This window comes from Tigriopus californicus, chromosome 12 (assembly GCF_007210705.1).
Source record: "Tigriopus californicus strain San Diego chromosome 12, Tcal_SD_v2.1, whole genome shotgun sequence".
Lineage (NCBI taxonomy): Eukaryota > Metazoa > Arthropoda > Copepoda > Harpacticoida > Harpacticidae > Tigriopus > Tigriopus californicus.
The window spans coordinates 2,316,155-2,338,545 of record NC_081451.1 but is presented as its reverse complement, the minus strand read 5'-3'; the positions used below and the strand labels follow the sequence as shown (position 1 = coordinate 2,338,545).

General features: G+C 42.2%; 2 protein-coding genes across 9 annotated transcripts in view; both read left to right on the top strand.

Annotated features, from left to right (window-relative positions):
* Window positions 1-14,363, top strand: part of LOC131891447 (uncharacterized) — a 29,670-nt gene extending 15,307 nt beyond the window's left edge. For 5 of the 8 annotated variants that reach the window (XM_059241023.1, XM_059241021.1, XM_059241022.1 and 2 more), the window contains 6 exons: window positions 2,643-3,287; window positions 3,370-4,671; window positions 10,295-10,426; window positions 10,491-11,279; window positions 12,414-12,548; window positions 12,828-14,363. In XM_059241023.1, coding sequence (XP_059097006.1) covers window positions 2,643-3,287; window positions 3,370-4,671; window positions 10,295-10,426; window positions 10,491-11,279; window positions 12,414-12,548; window positions 12,828-13,094 — 3,270 coding nt within the window. In that variant the 3' untranslated portion in view covers window positions 13,095-14,363. Of the gene's footprint in view, window positions 1-2,642; window positions 3,288-3,369; window positions 4,672-10,294; window positions 10,427-10,490; window positions 11,280-12,413; window positions 12,549-12,626; window positions 12,664-12,827 lie in introns of all 8 variants that reach the window. The other 3 variants (XM_059241024.1, XM_059241026.1, XM_059241025.1) reach the window with 3 other exon arrangements.
* A 4,536-nt stretch (window positions 14,364-18,899) lies between these two features.
* Window positions 18,900-22,141, top strand: LOC131891852 (cytochrome P450 6B2-like). Its single transcript, XM_059241526.1, has 3 exons — window positions 18,900-19,466; window positions 19,858-20,022; window positions 21,012-22,141. The coding sequence occupies exons 1-3, from the start codon at window positions 18,996-18,998 to the stop codon at window positions 21,969-21,971; spliced, it is 1,596 nt and encodes a 531-aa protein (XP_059097509.1). The 5' UTR covers window positions 18,900-18,995; the 3' UTR covers window positions 21,972-22,141.
* Window positions 22,142-22,391: the final 250 nt, after the last annotated feature.

Genomic DNA, 22,391 nt, shown 5'->3' with positions numbered 1-22,391 from the left:
AACAGGCTTTCTATGTTTTGTAACTAAGCTCATAGAAAATGCTTGTTGATTGTTTTGAGTATTTGGTTGTGGTTTTGCTCAACCCATAATGATCGAAGGAGCGAAGACCACATTCGTTCTCATTGCTAAAATATCTACTTTTGGTGTTTAGAAGACCCTGGTTGTATTTGCTGTGAAATGCCAAGGCTTTAAATAGGAACCTTTAACGCCAAAATAGGGTTGTTGAAGCTTGGAAAGTCCATTTTCATTGGAATGATGGACCCAAGTTATTTTTAGAGCAACTGTATTTAAATCAATTTGACACAAAACGTTTACGTGATTTTTGAAGACAGAATTATGGATTCGAGCAATGCACTTAAATTGTCTTGGATCTGGTGCGTCGAATATTTCTCATTCCACACGTTGGATTCGAAATCATCCCCTTGCAAACAGGAGGGGCGCTTTACTGGATTTGCATGAAGTGAAATTTTCCTCGTTCTCATGCCTCCCATCGCAATGAATGGCTCAGAGCTGTGGACTACTAGTGGTTGTAAATGATATCTTAAAAAGACCGTCTTTCAGTGGGAATTTCTCGTTAATTCGTTGGCGATCATTGTGTGCGAGTGCATTGGTCAGTAGCCAAATTTATGATCCCGTCGATTAGAAAGTTATCGTATCAAATTATTTGACGTCCACAAGCAACAATGCAATACGAGGGGGATGTCAGATTGAATAAGTCTTGAAAGGTGTCTGACATTTCGTCAAGTAAGATTGGCTCACATCTTGTTGCATAATACTTGGGAAACGCCCAATCTTTAGCTTTGCCTTTTTCAGACCATTTTGAGCTCATCATCAAATCCAAGAGGGGTGGAGGAGTGGTCTCGATTTGGGTTGAAAGGCGTAAAATTGACAAAGTACATATGGCAAGTGTTCGATTAGGATTACGAAAACCTGGCTTTTGAAGTCGATCTCCACATGTATCAAGATTAATGGGTACTCAGTGACATTGAAATGATCAATCTAGTAAAACAGCCTCGAAATTTGATAGAAAATAGCTTATTTGTGATGGTGCTCCCATTGAGATAAAATATCACTTGATTGGGTTGCCTTGAACGCCCCTTTTTCTCTGATTGGTCAAGGCACAGTTCAAGTGCTTGAGGGCCTTCTCTCAAGTAGCTCAGCTGTTGGCCTTGATGCTCTCCGAATAATGGAGACACTTGTGTCCATGTGTCCATAAACGACATCCTGCTCTTTCGGTAACTCGTGATTCTGGGGGCATGGTAAGCAGACAGATCTTTGTAAGGTCCAATATCGCTTTTCACGTCGGATTTTGGCGCCAGTTGGTTGGTCAAGATTTTCACTTTCCGCTTTGGTCGGGCGGACTTCTTAATTACGGTTACATCCCCCAACTGCCAGGCCAAGCTATTTTAGAAGCCGGGGGGGGGGGGGTACAGAGATTAAACTCAGGGGGAAAAGGCAACTTGCTTGGAACGGTCTTGCCAAGAAGTCCAGTTCAAGTCGTTGACTGTCATAGCTGTACTTGTGTAGTAGTGCGAACTGCGAACAGTCATGGCTTGCGGACTTTTCACAACTTATCAAGGCAGTAGCTCACACACTCTGGCCAGGAAGGAGGCTTTGGCTGCAGCATAAGAATCCCCTCTTGTGGTTATTGCAATGACATATCAAAAAATTTCGAAATGGAAAACATTTCTCATGATATTTGGAGACTCCCTGGATGCCAGAGAGTGTCAAGAACAACTGTTCAAGCGGCGATGTCTTATCAAATGCTTATAAGGAAGAGAGAGATACCTTTTTTAGTACTGTAGATTCGAACAGGCTTTGACATTTGAACATGTACAGTGTACTGCAATTGTGCGCCAGGATGGAGCTTGATCGTTCATTATTGATCATTGTGGTTTGACAACAGTTGGTTGCGCTATTTCTCGTCTTGATCTAACTAATAACAATAATGTTTCTTTTGTGTTCGTTGAACCCCAATCCAGCTGATTTCATGATCTCGCCAGCTCGATCTACCATGCGAGATGAGATGACCTGAACAGAGTTCAATGACTTTTGCTGAGTAGGGGATGGATGCACTTTTATAAAGTCATTAGCTCTTGGGAGCAATAGCATACTTACTACTACTTTTGTGTTATATAGCCGAATGGATGAACAATACGCTTCCTCTGCAGCAATTACTTTGGTAGAAAACTCGAGAGGGCTACAAAATACGACCAGAATTACATGAGAGGTAAAGAGGAGGACTCGGACGAAAAATTGCCAAGGAAAAGGACGAGTTCGCCGGCAACGGGGCTCCCATTAAAGATTCTGACATTTGGAATTGAATCGTTCTTCATCGCCGACGTAACACCATGATTAATTTAGCCTTGAGCAAAGTCTAGTAGTTTTGATGGAATGTCTTCAGACCGAATGGCGTCGATTTAACGCGCCAATGGTTCGCTCTGAGACGGACGCAAGTGTTCAAAAGCTTGGATAGCCTTGATTGGAGGTAGGCTGGCAGTCCATCCATTGTTTATGATTGCGGTTGCTCGTCCGTAATCCATAATTTTGATTATGCATGTCCAAAAGAAAACGATCATAATGTAAAAGTGTATTGCCCACCTGTCGATTCCACTCAAACCTTTGTTCTTTGTTCTTTCCAGGAGCTTCAACATGAGGTCAGTAGTCTTCTGGAGTTCAAGAACGCCCTCTTGGAGACCTTCCCACATCTCCAAGGGAAGCTGGGACATTCCCATTCTCAGCCAAGGCTCCATCAGAGCTACAACACTTCTCCACCCTCATCCACAGCCCGAACCAGCTCGTCCACTCTAAGGGAACACGATTCCCCACTTCGATCCCCAAATGTCTCTTCAGCAGAGCGGCTCTCGGCTCCAGGGGCAGTGGGCGGGGGGCGCCAGATCCAGCATGTCCACGACTCTGACGAGATCCCGGGGTCTTGGAACGGATCCACTGGGGTGGGTACCCTTCCCCGATCAGGAAACCACCGAGGCCAGAAGATCCGCAAAAGCCCCGAAGGCAGCTCCGCCGGTAGCAACATTGTGGACTCGGGGTTCAGCACAGAGACAACCAAAGATATTTCTTCCTCCGGGACCAGCACGCTCCTGGCGAGCAATTCCAGTGGCGGGCGAGCTATGAACTCACACCCAAATTATGCCATGGATGTTCGGTGGGACACTTGGGAACAAGGGCCCTCTCATTCGCACCAGCCCGCCGAAGACGAGCTGCAATTCCTCCTTGATGTGATCCACAGAAAATCCGTCCGATTGCGCCGCGATCTTGATGGCAAGGTAAGAGGGGAAGAAATTCATGGTTTATCAATCACATCATTCAATGTCAGAAAACTCCTTTCCTTTTTTTTACATACTATAGACTCTGGAACTGTCCCTGGCACAAAATCAAGCTCACGATCCATCCCACTACCAAGATGCAACTCGATCTATGGCTGGAACGCCTCGAAGGCTCCAGCCACAGATCCCGTTGACGCCGGCTGGGCCCCAAAAGGGCCTCAGAGTTATATCTGAGCACGATGCTTCCGACAACACTCTCCATGGCCCCTTGGGAGGTGGCCACCAACCTGTGATAAATACCTCTGGCAATGAAGTTGAGTTGCTCAGGCGGGAAAGAGAGCTTCTGATGCGACGAATTGCTCATCTTGAGTCAGAAAATGCAGATTTCAGTGTCAGAATGGGTGGCGGTGTCATAGACCACAAGGGAGGAGGAGAAATCTTCCACCTAGCCAGGACCAAAGGTGCACGTGGGAGCATTAGCCAGAATCCCAATTTGTCAGATTCCAAAGGAAGTGAGGCTCCCGAGGGCAATGCCCAGGACGGGGGCATTGTCCACTCCGTTCAGATCCGCACGGGAGGCGTGGGTGAGCTCCGACGAGCCCAAAGCGTGTCTGGGGATGCAAATGGAAACGGAGCGGCTCCCATTGGCCCAGATCAGCATGGTGTCAATATCGAAATCAAGCAACAAAGACATGCCAGGTATTCGCATCCATCGCCCAGGGCCCCTCTCCCAGGATCCGGAGGCATCTCTGTGGTCAATCTGCGGGGCAGTGTGGACAATCTCCTACCTCATACACTGAATTCGTCAGGCAATCCTTCATCTCGCAGCTATAGCTTTAACGAGCTCTCGGCAGCCGGCCGTCATCGAACCAATAGCTTTGGAACCCAACAGAAGCTCGGGCACAGACCCAAGGTGATTCCGAGTCGGATTGTGGTTCCCCCCTCCGGCAACAGTGCTCAAGCAAAGATTTCGCCTCAACTGAATCGGGTGCTCTCCAATAAGAACCTGAATCCCAAGTCCAAGTCCGTGGAGAACCTGGTCGATGGTGCTCCAATCCTTGGCCTGAAGAATGCCAACTCCGAGATGAATGTGTACAGAGGCCATCCAGGGGTTGGTCATTCCAAGTTCCCGCATCCGGCCACAACTGCCACCCAATCCCAAAGATTGAGGGGCACCACAAGTGAGTTGAATATGAGCCGTCTGGGCGCCAATGAGAAGCTGAGGTTCGATACCATGGAAGGGATCTTGTCCATGCCTGTTGAACTCACTCGAGGCTTGAAGAGTCAAGTGAAACCCAACCGGGAGAAGATCAGACAAGTGATCAACATGAACAACGTTATCGACCTCCAACGACAACTTCTCACCACGGTCATGGAGAATGAGGTAAGTCCTTGTGGCGTCTTTTCCTATTTTGCCATCCTTTTGTGCTTTGCTCGAGTTCATCTCATTCTTCCCAAAGACATCCATCATCCCTAGTTGGTTTTTTGCACCCTTTGTGACAAAGTCGCACATCATTTTCGCAATTTTCTCAATTACGAGGAGTTCAACTCGCTCCATGTACGTGTTTTCCACGAACATATTGTAGGATTGGCGGGCATTTCCCTAAGAAACAAAGCAAAAAAAGTGCAAAGTTGTTTGGTAATATGTGGTGATTGGACCCTTGTCCTGTGAGTCAGATGTGTACAAGCAGCAAAGATAATTCAATCTCGGGTCGGAATCAATGATGATTGCCACACTCGGCAATTTCAGCTTGAAGGCAGATAGTTATTCGTTAGAGGTCTGATGAATGATGATTATGTCCAACTGAAGGGAGTGATGTCACCCTCCTCCTGCGAAATCGGAGGTTAATTTGCAGCCGTATTTCGGTACTGATCTGGTCTAACAATTTTGAGATTTGAAATCACTTGATCCTGAAAGAAATCAGGGAGCCAAGTGTCAACTACCAGAACAAATGAATGTTTGTATTAAGGCCTGATCTACGAGAAGCCTCTTGAACTGACTATCAATTCATTTGGAAACCTCATTCAATTATCGCACGGGAGAGTTCTTTTTTCTTTTGTGGTTTAAACAACCGAATACTTTAAAAACTCAAACCCTGGAGTACTCTCAGTAACAGCAATCTGATTTGAAACAGAAAATCTCTGTCACATCGGATTTGGGTTGCGAAGCAATCAGATTTATGTGGTAATATCATTCTACAATGTTTCTTCTCTATGCCGCGTTCGCTTGTTGCTTGATTGGTGTCAGCTGTTCAGGAAGCTGCAATCCCGTTGGTATTTGCTTGGTCAAGATTGAGATCTTGCGGTGTGGAATTTCCATTGTGACTGGCCATTAGCCAAATGAATATCGAAGGGCACATGAGGTGAACCATGTTAGGATGGCACCTTCCTCGAAAATCCCACCAGCTACGTACGAGTAGTTCAATTGCGGTAATTTGACGGTAGTTATGCCCTTACTTAGTGGATTGAGGAATGATCTGCACTGCAGCCCCTCTCTCGCTCTCTCTCCTACATACACATAGATCCATGGTTTTTAACAGAGGAAATGGATCGTAAAAGGGTAGACACCAAATAACTTGGCGAATTGGCAAGGTCTTCTATGCATTTTTTGCTTATTTTTTCACGTTAGAAGATCCCAACTCCTCTTTGAACTCGTCATTTTGAAGATAGTACTTACTTTTCCAACGTGAATGAGTCTTTACTTCAAGAAGGAGACAAAATGGGGCAAACATCCGAAGGACGTTGTTATAACCTAATATTTTACTCAAGTCACCCCACCCTGAAGTCTCCACGAACGCCAATTCACAGTCATTTTTAAGGCTGCCTTCTGAAATGGCTAATGAGGTTATTATCGTTTGTTCCATATGGAATTGCGGAATCTGGATGAGTCAAATGATGATTTGTCCAAAAGAGTTGGAAGCCCTTCACTCCAAATCATAGCATGAGTGACTGTTTTTTCATGAATGAGTCTCGTGTGGTTCTGCTCTCTTTCGCAAAGTTACCTTGAGGCCCTTCTTCTTCCAGAGGCATTTTAGTGAAAAATGTGAAACATGGCCTGGGAAGAAGCACTTCCAATGGCCAATTTCTATCCCAGAGACATTTTCCCTCCGAATATTTCTCATGAGCTCTTTTTCTCGAACCAAGTCTGCATGATATATTCGGTATTCTTTTTTTTCCAATCACAAAATTACTGCGTGCCTTCGCTGTTGTGACCATAATTGTGGGAGAATGCCAATCGGGATGCGTATTCACACACATACATACTAGAATCATTGGAGACAAAGGAGTGTTTCCTCTCCAATGTGAACGCCGGACAAGTATTTCAATTCTCATTTGCCACCAATTGGCCACGCAGACTTTGTTAGAATTGGCGCTGGCTGCATAATGATCCGATCATCATCATCATCATCATCCTACCTTGAGAGGCTTTAGAGCGGCGTATTCCACAACGATCCTGGTATCTGCAACGGAAGCACCTGCGACCAAAATTGTCTCCTCGGCCATGGAGTTCGTTGCACGTACTCTACGTAGAGCACTGGTGACACTGAGATGGTCTCATGAATGAAAGAAACCTGGAGCAGAACCTGAACCACTGGAATATGGACAGGGATGCGAGAGCTGACAGTTATTGTATCGGCATGGATAAGTCGCATTCAAGATCGGACAACTAAATTTAGTTCAAAAGGTGTTCCCTCTCAAAGCTCGCTGCATAACTCTAGACAGAATCAATGAGTTAGACCTCTGTTGGTAAATGATTACCAGAAGAAGGCTGAATCATTCATTTTATGTCCATTATGTACTGCGCTTTGTGAGATCATAGCTCTTGATCCAGTTGCTTGATTGAGCTGAAATGTGGAATACGGAATACCAGTGACCAGGGGCCACTCTGACTTGAAGAAGCACACAATGCTTAGATTGATGTCTTTGTTGTGAATTTTCAACCTAAGCATGCCGGTCCATATTCCAGTGGTTCAAGTACAGAACCACATGCTCACTCATCAAAGAGAGTGATTGAGGGCGGAGGAAGTTTTGGGTGAGCTCTTGCAAATTGTTTCATGATGTAACGCTCTCTTGGATTTGTTTTCAACCAGACGTACAGTGTCACATTTCCATTTCCATAAGTCAACTAGATATGTCTTGTGCTGCAGATTGATACGAGCTTAGTAAGTGGTTTGTTGATTGCCGTACTGAACGCGTTTTAAGGGATGGTTTAAGATGATTGTTAACTACACTAGTGCAGTTTTGTAGAGCACCAGAGTTCACTCTCAAAAGAATTAAGCAATCAATGATTGTTTTGTCAAACCACCCGTCAAAACAGAACCTGTGAGAAAGCCTCTGTCCATACCGAACCATTTTTTCCATTTTCGAGTCCTATCTAATTTATTCGCCTGAAATATCTGAATAAATCAGAATAGGCAAGGTGATTATCAATGACATTTCGCTATGAAGAGCTTCCAAGAGCTGGACCTGATGGTTTGCTAAGCCGAAGTGGACTCTAGCTTCACGAACAGGCAAGTTTTGGAGACGAGAAGGAGGATAATTGTTTGCTACATTTTCTCCTTTCTCTTCGTCAAGCTTGAGTGAAAACTAAAATAAGTCAGTGTAAAGAGAAGAATCATGTGCGAGGCTTGCGGACAAGCCCTGCCTTCCAACCAACCAACCAACGAGCTAGTCGAACCATTCGTCCAGAATGGCACCATGAGAACCAGCTAGTAGAAAAACCTTCAGATGACTTTTCAAAAGCGAGATATGTTTCCAGAGATTTAAAATTCCATAGTGAATTGTGTGGCTTTTTCTTTCTTTTGGTTTTTGGTAGGTGAAAGTAGGCAAGTGCACTGAAATTCAGGAGCACCCGAAACGGAAATTTTAATGGGTAGATCATTTCCGAACTCGCTGGGTTCCACAGGATGATGATGAACATTGCAATGGAGGTGGTAGTGGTGTCTCCTTATTTGTCCAGGATTTGAGGACTGACTACTGCTTTTGGGAGAAAACTTTGCTTAACATCCCCATGGAGGGATTGCTTCATCTTCCATCTCCAGTATTTTGACAGAAGCCTGCAGAATTCCAGATGGCTTCAAGTCCAATTGGCTTGCTTAATGAAAAGATTTTTGGATGAAACAGGGGAAGCGGGCGCCGTCTGGTGGTCAGTTAATGCATTATCAATTCTGATATGTGTTTGCTCAAATGCCAAGACTTAAAGTGGGTTTTATGTTTTGAATACGAATAAATATTATATCGAGACGTCATACCGAAATAACTATTTTTTACTTGCTAGATACTTTTCCACTCAAAATTAAATGAAATTGGCAGGCTTCATGATTTTGGTTGATTATACATGCAGTTGAGAATCGTAAAAGTATTATTCACATTTATTGTTTTATGTGATACTATCCACTATTTTTAGCTTCTACTGAATGCTTTAGGCAGGTGAAACATTTTCATTGAAGTCATCAGCAATGAAAAAATATATCATATTTCAAGGCAACTGTCAACTGATTTAAGATATAACCTACGCATTTTGTGGACAAACTTGAAGTGTAATATCTAACCGTCTACCCAAAAAGTGTTGATGAAATTTCAATTACAAGGGTAACTAAGAGTACTGGAAACATCTAAAAGCTACGTTTTTGATAAAGAAAACTCTTCTTCCCATGAGAAGAAGTAGTGGATTCAAATACTGATCTGTGCTATCAAAAAAATGTTATCTTTCTAAAATTTGTTGCCTCTGCATCAATGAAAATCATTCGTAGTAGCATTTGAGCTTACAATTAATCACTTATCAGGATTGTAGGTTTCTTGTGCGGTTCAGTATTTGGCATTGTTGGTTTTCCTCTCATGCAATCAATGATCATCATTTTGTTTGCATTTTGCCGTCTATATGTCCTTTATTTGGTTGCTCTTTATTGGCATTCACACTCTTGTATTGAGCTGGGTGTTAATGCACCCAAGTGACATACGTGCATATACATCAATCAATATTTCAAGGTCTCAATATTTGAGTCTTTTCTGGAAGTTTGTAATTTGCACGCCAGGTGGACGTTGGAGGTCATCTACCCCGAATGCCTTGGAAATGCTAGAGATAGGAAATGAGGATTTGCCAAGCATTGAAAGACGAACCTCTTAATAGGTACAAGTTGATTTATAGAGAAACTTCCGCCTTGTTAAAGCTCAACTTCCTGCCTAATCCATCCTGACAAAAGCAAGTAACTGGATCTGATCCGATCAAATTGCCCGCGCCGTGTGCTTCTGAATTGCGCACCAAAGGATGTCCTGATCAGGAAATGTTGAGTCCATGTCTGTCTATTGACTGGACCAAAGCTCTTGGAAATGGTGGCCAATTTTCCCCTTGATTTGGTTCTCAATGATTTGCAGTATATCTCCTGTACTATGCTGTTGGCGTCATTATTTGAAGGTTGATTTGCTTTGCAGAACTTTGATCAAAGCTCATCAATACCGGAAGACGGAATGTGATTGGCAGACTTTGGACGTTTTTCCCCCCATCTAAATTTCTGTCTGAATGAAGCATTTAAAGGGCTTGCCTGCGTTTGGTCAATACTACCATAGCTTGTCGTTCAATAGTGGAGAATTCGTATGATTTTATTTTCCATTTAATTTGTGATCCATGGGTGAACTAAATTCACGTGTTCATGCATAAAGTTCATCCATCACCAAATGTCAGTCATTTGCCCGTTGGGACTTGATAATAGCTGACGCAATTTCGTAAAAAACCCATGGTCAACATCCCAATTTTGATGGGCGGCACCACGTTCGAAAAACCATTTGTCACGATATTCAAATTTGACTTGCGAGCAGTTTTTTTTTTTGAAAAAAATCGGATCAAGGTCGTCAAGAGCTCTGAACTCTTCAGTCGAACCTTGAACTACATTTTCAGAAGGCAGAAGGCATAAAGTTCTTGTGTCACCTTTTTTCTTGTCAATTTTATAGCCCGGAATCAATGCCAGATCCCTTGTTTAATTCGTAATATCAACGATTTCTTTTTCCAGGTCTACAAGACTCAATTGGAGAGGCTATCTGAGAATTGGACGGAGAAGATTGGCGACATCGAAAGGGCCAATGGATCCCTTCACCATGAGGTGGAACACCTACGGGTGGAGAATGAGGAGCTCAAGATCAAAGTGAGTTTGAACTCTTGAAATGTTTTTACACAAAATATAACTAATAAGCTCTGGTTTGTTAAAGGTGAATAAGAAACTGATCGAATTGGAATCGGCTAAAGCCAAGCTGAAAGTCCTAGAGAAGAACCAATTTGACGGTGGCGTCAAGGGTGGGGGCAACAGCAGGAATTTGCCGGTGGCGGGAAACTTCTCAAAGACTGACTTGGTTTCCAAGAACGAGAACCGGGTCCATTTTGATCTTCACTCCACCCCGAAGTCTCCAGGCGCCCCGACAGCCACCAAAGTCGTCCAAGCAGACCCTTCCGCCGTCCCAGCCAGGACTGCAGGTACCCAGGGTCCTTCAGGAGATGGTGGTTTGAGGTCCGGCAACACCACTGGTAGACGGGGTATGATTCATCATAGCCAATTGCCAAGTGATACCCGCCAACGTTTGGAGGAAATGGCCAACAGTGCTTCCGGGTCGGCCAAGAAGTACTCCAATGCCCGCTCCGGGGACCCGGTTCAAGATCTCATTGCCAGTCGATTCAATTTTCCTGCTGGCAACAACCTTGTGACCACGTCTCAGCCTTTGGGCATACCTACTACCGCCACCCTGTCCAAGCCAACAGTTGCCCCCTCATCACGGAGAGGTGACCCCTCGGCAACCCCTTTGTCGAATAACAATCGGGAACGATCTCTGAATGATAAAAACATTGAGACCACCAAAGTGAATACTGTGCCGAGTCATGGTCATTCCTCGGCTGGAGGGGGCGTGAGCCAGACCATTAACAATTTGAACAACAACGGCACCACGCCCTTGCCCACTTCGACCATGAACCATTTTTCCTCCATCAGTAATGATCCGTCTAAAAAGGTACGGCCGAGATCCTTCTGGACGAATTGGTGGCGATTTTAGAACAGTCAGAGAGGGTCCATGTGAATCTTGTGCAGTTCATATTAACACACCTCCTTTTCCGATTGTTAACCACACAATCCCCTCCTCCTAACCTCCTCTACTATTCTACTACTACAAGTCCAAGCAGCGCCATGCCCTTGCTGTTCACTAGTAAGTGAGAGTTCCAACCAAAAGAAAACTGCCAAATCAACTTGGATGAACCGTCTCGTTATATCTTATTAACCGTCTTAACTTCTATCCATGGACGATTGGGCTCCTTTTTCTATCTATACGTAATTCCAAGGACTTTTTGGGTTTCCTTTGACAAGGCGGTTTCCCTAGCGACCACTTTGAGGTAATCAGAGTCATTAAACGATTTCTAAGGTGGACACCGGAAACATAATATTCCTAATTTTTTCAACTTGATTGGTTACAAGGTAATACAAAGTGATTCGTCGATGAGTGACGAGCAAGTTTTGAAGCAAAGACTTTTACCACAAAAATGCATCAGCTGATATTGGCACAATTTTGATGACCTGAAAGTACCACGACACAGGAAATATATATTTTTAAACTAAAGGCCAGACACGAAATTTATCTTTGCTTACTCGTCATAGTGACCATTGTGTTATATTGGATTTCAGATTGGGTCTTTGGTCGAATTATTTTATAAAGGTTTATTTTCGAGATCACCATTGGTTAACGTTGAAATAATTGACACTTTTGCACCATCATTTTGCCGTGATGTGAATAGAAACTGACTCGTCTGGGGAAATTCCATAGAGTCCTTGGTAATTTCCTAAAACGAGACCCAGAAACTATGGTTCTAATTTGCCAAGGATGCCGAATGTAGAGGAGGAAGAGGTCATGTCCCTCCGCCTCCTCGTCCACCAAACTAAAAAAAAACCGCTTGAACATGTACTCATAAACCCTTTAATTGCATCACAGCAAAGCTTCGACAAGTCTTGGTCTCCCTCTCTGCACCATTTCTAACCACTCCCAATATGCACATGCCGAACAAAGCCAACGCTGATCAATGAGATTCAATCTCAATCTTTCCAGACACACTCGGGGTTTCTTTCTTAAACGCTCTTGGGCTCTTTTCTGTTATAGGACCCGGCTTCTCCTGCCCTCATTTCTTCTCCTGCTCAAGTTGTCTTGACCGAAAGAGATCTGAAAACCATGGGTAGAGACACCATTGCCGGACTGATAGCCGGAATCCTCCAGAAATATTCCCACAAAAAGGAGGTAAACAAACGTTCCTTCTCGCTTTTATATGAAAAGACCCTCGGACCTCCCTTTAAATGACAGACTTCTTGCTTTCAGGCGTAGCTTCTAGTTATTGGGGCTTGGCTTCTAACAAGTAAGACTTTGGGCAGTTTCTAAGGGTGGTTGTGAACATTGATATTTACATACTCTTAAACAAAAGTTCCGCATTGTTCATTGTCTTAAACTGGGATTCAAATCTGATCATCATCGGGCTGATGAAGCAAGAGGGTATTTTCTAATAAAGGCCTTTGCTTCCAGGATTCCATGCCTCCGCCTTTACCGCCTAGAGAGGCCTTCGTCCCATCTCCATCCACAGAGCTTGTTCCTACCAAAATGAGCCCTGAAATTGCCCATCTGGCAGGTTCGAGGACCTCTATGTTGTCTACTCCAACTGGAGGAAACTCGTCTATGAAGAAGATCTCTTGGGAAGCCAATAACGGCTTGGAGGAGGTAACGCATATGGCACTTCAAAGGCATGCAGCTACCCCACAACTTGGGAACCTCCCTGAGACCCCATCGCCCTAAAGCCACCCAGAGCAGGACTCCTTGCATCAGCCAAATGATAACTTGGTAGATTCCCTTCAATACCCAGAAAGGGACGTGGTGCAGCCAGATTCGTTATCCTTTGATGAGGACACCTTCAATCGACGCGATCGGAGTCTGGAGTTCTACGATTCCATCAGTTCCACTGAGAAGAAACAAGCCTCCAACAACGGCAAACCCAAAAAGCTCATCATTCCATACACGGACTCCTATTCTTCTAATACCTCTCTGTTCACCAGTCAGGAAGAGTCAATTGACAGCGGGGAAGGCCGCAAGGATGATGAGGACGAAGAAGAGAGCACATCATTCCCCAAAGACATGAACGAACTGGCCAAAAAGATGAACAAGCCGGACATCTGCTCCTCCAATCGAAATGTCACCCTAGACCTCTACCAACATGCCTGCCAAGGAAGTATGAAGAGGGCCGTGTCAGCCAGCCCACTGCAACCCACGGACAACGCCTCCCCTTATCGTCCAGGACAGCGAATCCTCCCTACCCCTAATATCTATCTTCGGAACCATCACATGTCAAATCCGGACCTTCGACGTCAATCACCAATGATATCTGATCACCGGAACGCCAATACACCCTCCCCCAATCACCACCGTGCCGTGAACAGCCAAATGAACCACAACATTATGGCGCTAAAGTTTCCAACCTATCATTTAGAAGGTTCCGCCCGGCCTCCGAGTCACGCAACCTCGGGAGAACATCCCGTAGAGGATCCAACAAATGGCCAATCCATGGTGAGGTTGGCCACGGAGAGAATGAAACGAAAGTTCCTGGGATGGAGCTAGATTAGTTCTGCGATTCAGTGTAGAGAAAGGACTTCCGTGTGAAGATGAAACGCTACGAATTTCTTGCCTCATTGTCATATCCATGAAACCAAAGAGCCGCCACAGTCGACGGAATATGTGCAATCACTAAAACAACCACATCTTTAACAACAGTCGTGCATCTTTGTACCTACCAAACGAAAAAGGAGTCCAAAGTAGGCCCTAGTAGGCACTTTGATGATCCAAATGTGAGGACACGCATAAATACATTAGTCATATATCTCATTTTGTATGAACTCAAATTGAACGAACTCGCAGAAAAAAACAACAACTCCATGATATAATTTCTTGCCGTCCCGAAATGTGAATTAGTGATATTGCTCCTTTCTCATCTTGATTTTCTCGATTCATAGAGAATACGTTATTTTTATGATTTCTTTTGATACACTCAAATACAAGTTATGTAAGAAACGACATCATTGATTTGTTGTAGCCTTTCATGAGTGACAAATTAGCCGGCTGTGTGAATTTAAAGTTTTGCCTTCCCCGTTTTACAATCCCATTTGCCATGCTCTGGGACGAAGCTAGGGAAACGATTCAGTGCAGATTTAAAAAGCCTTTGCAGCATCCCAAGGAAGAAAAAAAAATCAACTAGATGTAAGTATGGGTCGTGCAAAAAGTTTGAATTAGTAATACAGTAGTCTCTAAACATACAGTTAGTCAAAAATATTGCGCTCAGCCATCACATTCATTCCAACCGTGATTTCAAAGATTATTAGCTATTTCAAGTTAAAGTTATTTGCTACGGTATTGACAATCTGATTTATTTTGATAATACCTCTCTGAAACAAAGCAACATCCATGAGAAATGGAATAGCGTCAATCAATGAAAAATCAGTTATTACATTATTTCGAAACGCGGCTCAGAGATGCTATGACCAAGAGCAGGCCAATTTGGCAGGATACCCGTTCACAGCATATCTCATAAGAGCACTTCTGTTAAATGGTCCTAAAATAGGGTGACACAACACTTACAACTTCAAAAAGGATTCGAATCAAGGCGCATTCTAAAACAATGAATGGTTAGAATATGCGGGTCACATTGGACATGGAGGTTCCCTTACCGCAATCTGCATTCCGCCGGCCGTTCATTAATGGAGTATCTGATAAGGCATTAAACCTAGAGGGCTAGTCAGAGAAAAGACACTCTGAGATTTATTTGCCTCCAGTTGGCTGTCTAGTGTGTGTTCAACATTGACATTGAACACATTTGATCATGTGATTTTCAAAATTAAGATCAGAATTCAGGAAGCTTGTTCGGTTGCTTTGGTTGACACTTATTAATACAAGAGTAAAAGCTCGGCCAACACCATGCTGCTAAACTATCAAAATAATGCCCAAATTGGCTTGGTTGGAGTGACTCCCTAGAACTCTGATAAAACCTAAGCCACATAAATGTTAAGTATATTGTAAAAAAAAAAATGTGCTTATCCCAGATTAATCAGTAACTTATGACATTTCCTTGCAAGTCATGTAAGTTCAGCACAAAGATTTCAAGATTTATGGGGTTTGGATCATTTTCTTGCCTTTGGGACCATTGTTAGGAATACATTTGTTAGAATGAAACTTCCTAGATATTTTGTACACATTGTCTTAAGATGGCGTTGTCTGCCTTCTTTCATTCTGTTTTCTCGGAGATGCATTGTATAAAGCGTTGGTAGACCAAATTTTTAAAAAAAACTTTAAAAGGTAAGAAATAGACGAAATATGACCTTTCAATGGAATTTGCAACGTCACACGACCCAAAGAAAACGGGAAGAGGCACCGTAGATTGCAAAAAAAACTGCTCTTGCCTTGCCTTGAACGCAATTTCTTTTCCGGACATTGTGTGACCCGGGGCACTAATTATAAGTAAGATTTTAATAGAATTAGCCAAAAACAACACAAACGCATTATAATTCAATGAAAAGGAATTGGACCAATCGGCCCTTTATTTGGTAGAGGCTGAGTGACAAAGCGCCCTCTGAAGTGGAGAACGTAAAACATGTTTGGTGCAGCGTAAGGGGGCTATTGACACATTGCAGTAGCAGCTGCACGATGAATAGCAGCACAAATTTTGGGAGGTCATTGGGGCACTTTTCAAATCAGTAGAGGTACTAAAAATCCAAGATATAAATCTCAATATTATACAATAACAGTTTCTAAGGTTTCAAAAAGTTTATTGCAAAAATACAAAATTTTAAAAGACAAAAAATCAGCCGCAAAGCGGCTTTTTTCTTCTAAAATTACTTTTCATGCAGGTTAATGGGTGAAACTTAGACAGTTTATAAAAATACCTACCTGCATGAACCATTCCTTTAATGGATAAAAGAACTGAACCTTCAATTTAATCCCTCAGCAAAGAGATATGAAGCCTCAAATGTAGGAGTGATCTCTCAAAATTTGACGATGACGTCATCTTCCTTTCCCGCTTCAATGAGTCAATAGGGCATGTTAAGAGAGGAAAATTCAAGAAAAATGTTGTGCGGCAACCCTGATATTGAGCATTTTGAGGAAGACAAACAGGATAGCAAACCTGCACCGGGGCATGGCATGAACTGAATTTGTAATTGAATTCAGTTGTTGAAGCAAACAGTATTCTAATTTTGAACCAAGAGTTCAGCATTGTGACAGAGGTGCACATAAAATGAGTAATTTGTGAGTTTTGTAGTATAAATTTATCAATAGTTGAAAATTTAAGAGCGAGTGCGAGAGCAGGTCGCATACAAAATCTGTATTATTTCTCCCTTCACAAAATGCTGAAAATCAATGCTGCCGAACTACATTTTTCTTGAATTTTCTTTCTTCCCATACCTTTGTTTACTTTTGACGTGGCTTATATCAAAGTTATCTTGGCAAAAACTTATGTTGCCATTGCTGTTGGTTTTATTCAGGGCCTCACATTTTTTGAGAGAAAATACAACGATGATAATGAAAGAAACAAAAAGATACAATAAACACGAATCAATAGATGCTACAGGTCTATAGTTTTACCCCGGGTCTTGCCCTTGAGACATTTGGCTTGTTTTCAAGAGCAAGCCCATGTTCTAACCAACAGGCACCTACCAACCCATTGGATTTGGCCCGCTTCAGCCTTCCGGATTTGGAAGCCCCACACTCCACTGGAGAAGCGCTTCTCGTAAAGGCCATCATCAGACTGGCTGCCCTACTTATTGCAAAAGAAACAAGTATTTGTTGTATATTTGGTCGAACATTCCCTGAAGAATAAGTCTGTGAGTTGCAAGAGCCATTTCTTTTCTGACCCAATTAAGTCTGCATTTGTTGAGATTATTTCATTCCAGGTTTTAGGAACAGGGTAATTTGGGAGTAGTTGATCCCAACTTAAGTGCACAAATTGAAAGTGAAAACATATTGTGCCGCCTCTCCCTTTTTTGATGTGAAAATTGGTTTATAATTTTGGAACTGACCAAGAGCAGGCCGAAAATTTGAATCTTCTCTGCATCACAACCAATTCTTACCCTAATTCAATTGAATAATTAAGTGAGATGTGTCGCAAAATTTAAAAGAAAGGACAATTTTGGTGTAGTTCTGCCACTGTGTTATCATCTTGGTTCAATGTCAGAATACTGTTTGCTTCAACGAGCCGGCAACTCGAAATAAATGACGATTTAAATCTATACACTGCACAGTTTGGCTTGGCTTGTCTATGATTTTGCTCCATAGAATGACGTCGGTTATATTTTACCTTCAGTTCTCAAAGGTAATTTTCTTTTGGGACTTTTGTTCCACTACTGGGAATTAAAATGAATTTAAGAAATAAATAGCATGTGCTTTAGATGCATTGGTTGCAAGCCGTACAATTTGTTAAGCTCAATTTAATTTATTGATTTATTTGGATTAAATTCAGTTGGATAAGCATTTTTTCAAACTTTCAGGCAAACTTCCCGAATACTTACAGCCAGCAGGTCGGCAGAAAATGTAATACGGAGATTGGTATTTATGAGAGTATTCCCAGTTTGATATGTATTTTCTTGAGTGACATACGAGATGATTAATAAAGGCCAACTTGTTCTCAGTAGCACGTCCATTTTTAAAAGTGTCCAAACTTACAAATGTTCTTTTGCTCTGAAATCATGACAATAATATTATCGAAAACAAAGACTTCCGTGAAATACATCAGTCAAAAATCAAGAATTTCAAAAGCATACGAAAACTTCCTTCCCTCCTTAAATAGAAGCAAAGTACCAGAGACAAGCAACATATTTTTCCAAAAGTAGGCAAAATATCGATCTGCTAGTTCTTGCCTCATGGGGCTAAGATCTTACTTACGCATATAAGTATCAAGCAAGGATGTCTAGAGAACTCCTTGTATCAAGATATCGCGCAACAAGCACTTTGCTGCAATATTGCCCAATCATTGCTGCAGACCAAACATTCTAGAAGAAGGCCGGTTCCTATCTTCTTTCAGGCCTGAACATGCCTACACAGTACATACAGCAACGGCAGGTTATTGTCCAACTGTGCTGTCAAGGCAGCATTTCAGCATCTTTAGGTGGAAAACGTTCACTATGCCCCTCAGTAGAGCCTTCGTATCTGGCGCTCTAATGTTTCACTTGCGCTTTTTATTGCTCCTACACGTTTGAAATATTTATTATGATTTATTATTATGTCCTCCTCGTGGCAATCTTTGCACAAATTGTTCAAGAACTAGAGGTACACAGTTTACTGCATGAAACCCTTCAGATAGAAGCAAAATGATGCTTTTTTTGTTTCATCTTCATTCAAAATCAATGACATCTGAAACCGCCAGAATACATTTGTTCAGTCGAATACGAAAAGAGACGGACGGATCAGGAGTCCAGAATATGAAATAAATAAATCACAAAACCGTTTGTTTCTCCCATAAAGCGTCATTTGGCTTGCATTTGACATGATCTCCAGCAGGTTTGAGCAACTTTTTGTCGTTGTCAATTGTAGACACTGCTGTCAAAATGCCTAATAAATGAACTCCAGGGGACAGTTCTGTACACTCGCCATTGTCAGTCAGTGCTAAAGCATACAGTGTTCTTGACAGTGCTCTAGTTGGATTAAGTGATACTGCCCAAAATGTGGGTGGAACTAATTCTAACCTTTATTGGCTTGTTCCTCTCGTTATATTTGTACATGACGAGGAAGTTCAATTACTTCAAAGATCGGGGGATTCCCTATATGGAACCTTCCTTCCCATTTGGATCGAACAATATGTTCCAGACCTTCACTGGAAAGTCCTCGTTTGTGGAAATTGGTGATTACATCTACTGGAACTTTCCTGGGGCCAAGATTGTGGGTCAGTTCCAATTCTCTGAGCCTCAGGTCATGGTCAAAGATCTGGAATTAGCCAAGAACATTATGATCAAAGATTTCGACTATTTCATGGACCGGAGACCCTTTGAAATTCTTGGCAAAGAAAAACTGAATAAAATAATGGGCCGAATGTTGACCTCTCTCAAGGGAGACCAATGGAAAACTATGAGAAGCATTGTATCTCCAGTTTTTACGAGTGGCAAACTCAAGTCCATGACTGTGTTGGTAAACAAGGTATAGTTTTTTTTGTTTTTGTATTGTCAGATGATAACTTCTTATTCTTCCCACTTTTACACACACATCTATCATTTATAACATGCAGATTTTTAATCTGTTCTTGATTGGAATAACATTCCAAGCATCGGTTATATCCGTCACTGGGTGAAAAGAAAATATTACCTTGGACTGATTCAACCAATTCCCTAATGCTCATCACTAGGTGCTAGACCATTTTCTAAAGCCGATTTAACTCGAATATAACTTTACGGAAAATATATTTTCATATATAAATAAATAAGCACTAACATTTAACCCAAAGTAGATATTTTTTTCCATTCTTTGATTTTAAATGCTGCTTGCTAAGTGTGAGTCTGTGAAAAATTGATGAAAAATCATAAACTCTTAGGTTGGTGATGATTTTGTGGAGCACATGGCCAAATACAGCAAGAGTGGAGAAGCTTTCAACGCCAAAGATACATTTACTAACTTCACCTTGGACGCTATCGCCAATTGTGGATTTGGGTTTGAGGCAAGAACCTTGAAGAACCCCGAAAATCAATTTAGAGTGATGGTAAGTAGAATGACACGTACAGGTATTCACACTAATGGTGGCATGTTCCCTGGAGCATTCAAAAGAAAAGATTATCGAGAGAGTATCAGACAAGAAATGAAATAAGGTTTGATAAACTAGCGTACAACTGTCTGACTACAACAACCATTTCTTTTTGGCTGTCAACTTGACCTTCAATTGGTCATGAAAAATGAATGAGGGATAAATTGGAAGTCACTTTCTCAACTCACTTTGATATTAATAAAGAAGTTTCAATTTTTCAGTCATATTTGGCATCTTGAAATTAGGATAAATGTCAAAAGAACGTCTGTAAAAGCAGATGGAGAGGACAATGTGGTGAAAGGCCGTCATTTCACTTGCAATACATCCAATGAGTTTTTTTGCGCCAAAAATCAGATTTTCCCCATATTTTGGTAGGTGTGCCAAATATGATATGCATTAAAGGTTAGATTTTAATGTTTTATCTACTCTTAAGTTTTCCCTCCACAAAATACCTAAAATTAGGGTGCCGTTTTATATTTTTCCTTGAATTTCCTTTACTTCCCATGACTAATGGACAAAGAAAAAGTGTCCCGGTCAATTGGCCTGCATTGAATCAGAGCAACCCTGTGTCGCATTACAAAATCACATTCGTAAAAGAGGAAACTCAGTTATGTCAATGTATGTAAATTTCACCAAGTTCAATGACCTGGCACAATGTTTTGGTTTTGCTACGAGCAAATATTGGATATGATGAATGGCTAAGGCGATGCGAAAATTTGCAATCGGTTGCCAATCCAAAAGCCCGCAGATGAGAGGAAATCAGCATCAGTCTAATGCGAATTCTTTTGGTCAGTTGTAGTTATTTGTCTAGCATTAACGTCCTCTTTTAACAGGTTCTAACACGTTATGTTGGCACCTGCTAATTAACCGCAACCAATATCGCAAAACCCAGTCAATGTCAATCGAGAATTCATTTTGATTTGTAATATTTTGACCTTCATTTTCAGATCAATAAATTGATCAGAGGAAACCAAGTGATTCAAATGGCCAAGTTCATCCTTATATCAGTGTTTCCATGGACGACGAAGATCAAGGAGTTCAGCTTCTTGGACAGAGAGGCCGGGGACTTTATCTTGGATATTTTCAGCCGAAGCATGGAGGAGCGAAGAAAGTCCAAGGTCAAACGAAACGACCTCCTTGACCTTCTGATGGATGCCTTGGAAGCCGATCGCCAAGGTATCAAGCAAAACCTGGAAAACGACCAGTTCGATCAAGACGCCCAGGTTCACGTGTCCAAAAAGAGCGCCATTCCCGATGATGAAATCGATTTGTTTCTTCTATCCAACGCATTCATTTTATTCTTTGCCGGTTTCGATACCTCCTCCTCAATCATGAGCATCGTATCTTACTTCTTGGCCACTAATGAGGATGTTCAAGAAAAGGTTTATGAAGAGGTGTCTGAGGCCATAACTCAAAACGGAGGTAGCGACAGTTTGGATTACAACACCATTCAAGGAATGTCCTACTTGGACAAGGTGGTCCATGAAACCTTGCGGTTATACCCATTGACCTTGATTGAGCGCCTGTGCGTCAAGGACTACAAGGTTCCAGATACGGATTTCGTGATCCCCAAAGGAATGTTGGTACAAATCCCATCCCCCGCCATCATGAAGGATCCTCAATATTTCGATAATCCGAAGGAGTTCAATCCAGAGAACTTCAGCCCGGAAGCCAAGGCCAAACGAAGTCCATACAGTTTTTTGGCCTTTGGTCAAGGACCTAGGAATTGTGTGGGCATGAGATTTGCTCTGCTCCAAGTCAAATTGTCCATGATTCGTTTGGTAGCCCATTATCGGGTGGAACGATGTGCCAAGACCGTCTCCGAGCTCATCCCTGATCCCAAATCGCCATCCATGATGCCCAAAGGAGACGTCTGGCTAACTGTATCGCCCAGAAATTCAAGTTGAAGACGCACCCAAAAATCATTACAGTATTTGAAAACCTGTGCTCAACCAAAAATTGCGTCTTTGAATTTCAGTTATCATTGGACCACATGAAATAAGACCCATTTTTCTGTATGTTTTTGGAATCAATTATGATTATGCTTTACATAATGAACCTGAACGGTCTGAGCGCATCATTGTTATTGGGCATTTATTGTGGACTTCTTTACCATTATTGGGAATGGGATATTCGATTTAGATATTGTAGCTCTTGAATTAACCTGAGGTTGGCATTATTCACCTTCGAATAAATAGTAACAATGCTAATAAACAGGGCTTGAACCAATACCGATACCATGGCTTTTGCAGAAAAAGGATGGCCCAAAACTATTTTTAACTGCAAAAGAGTGTTATAGGATTTTTCAACCTTTACTAAATAGAACG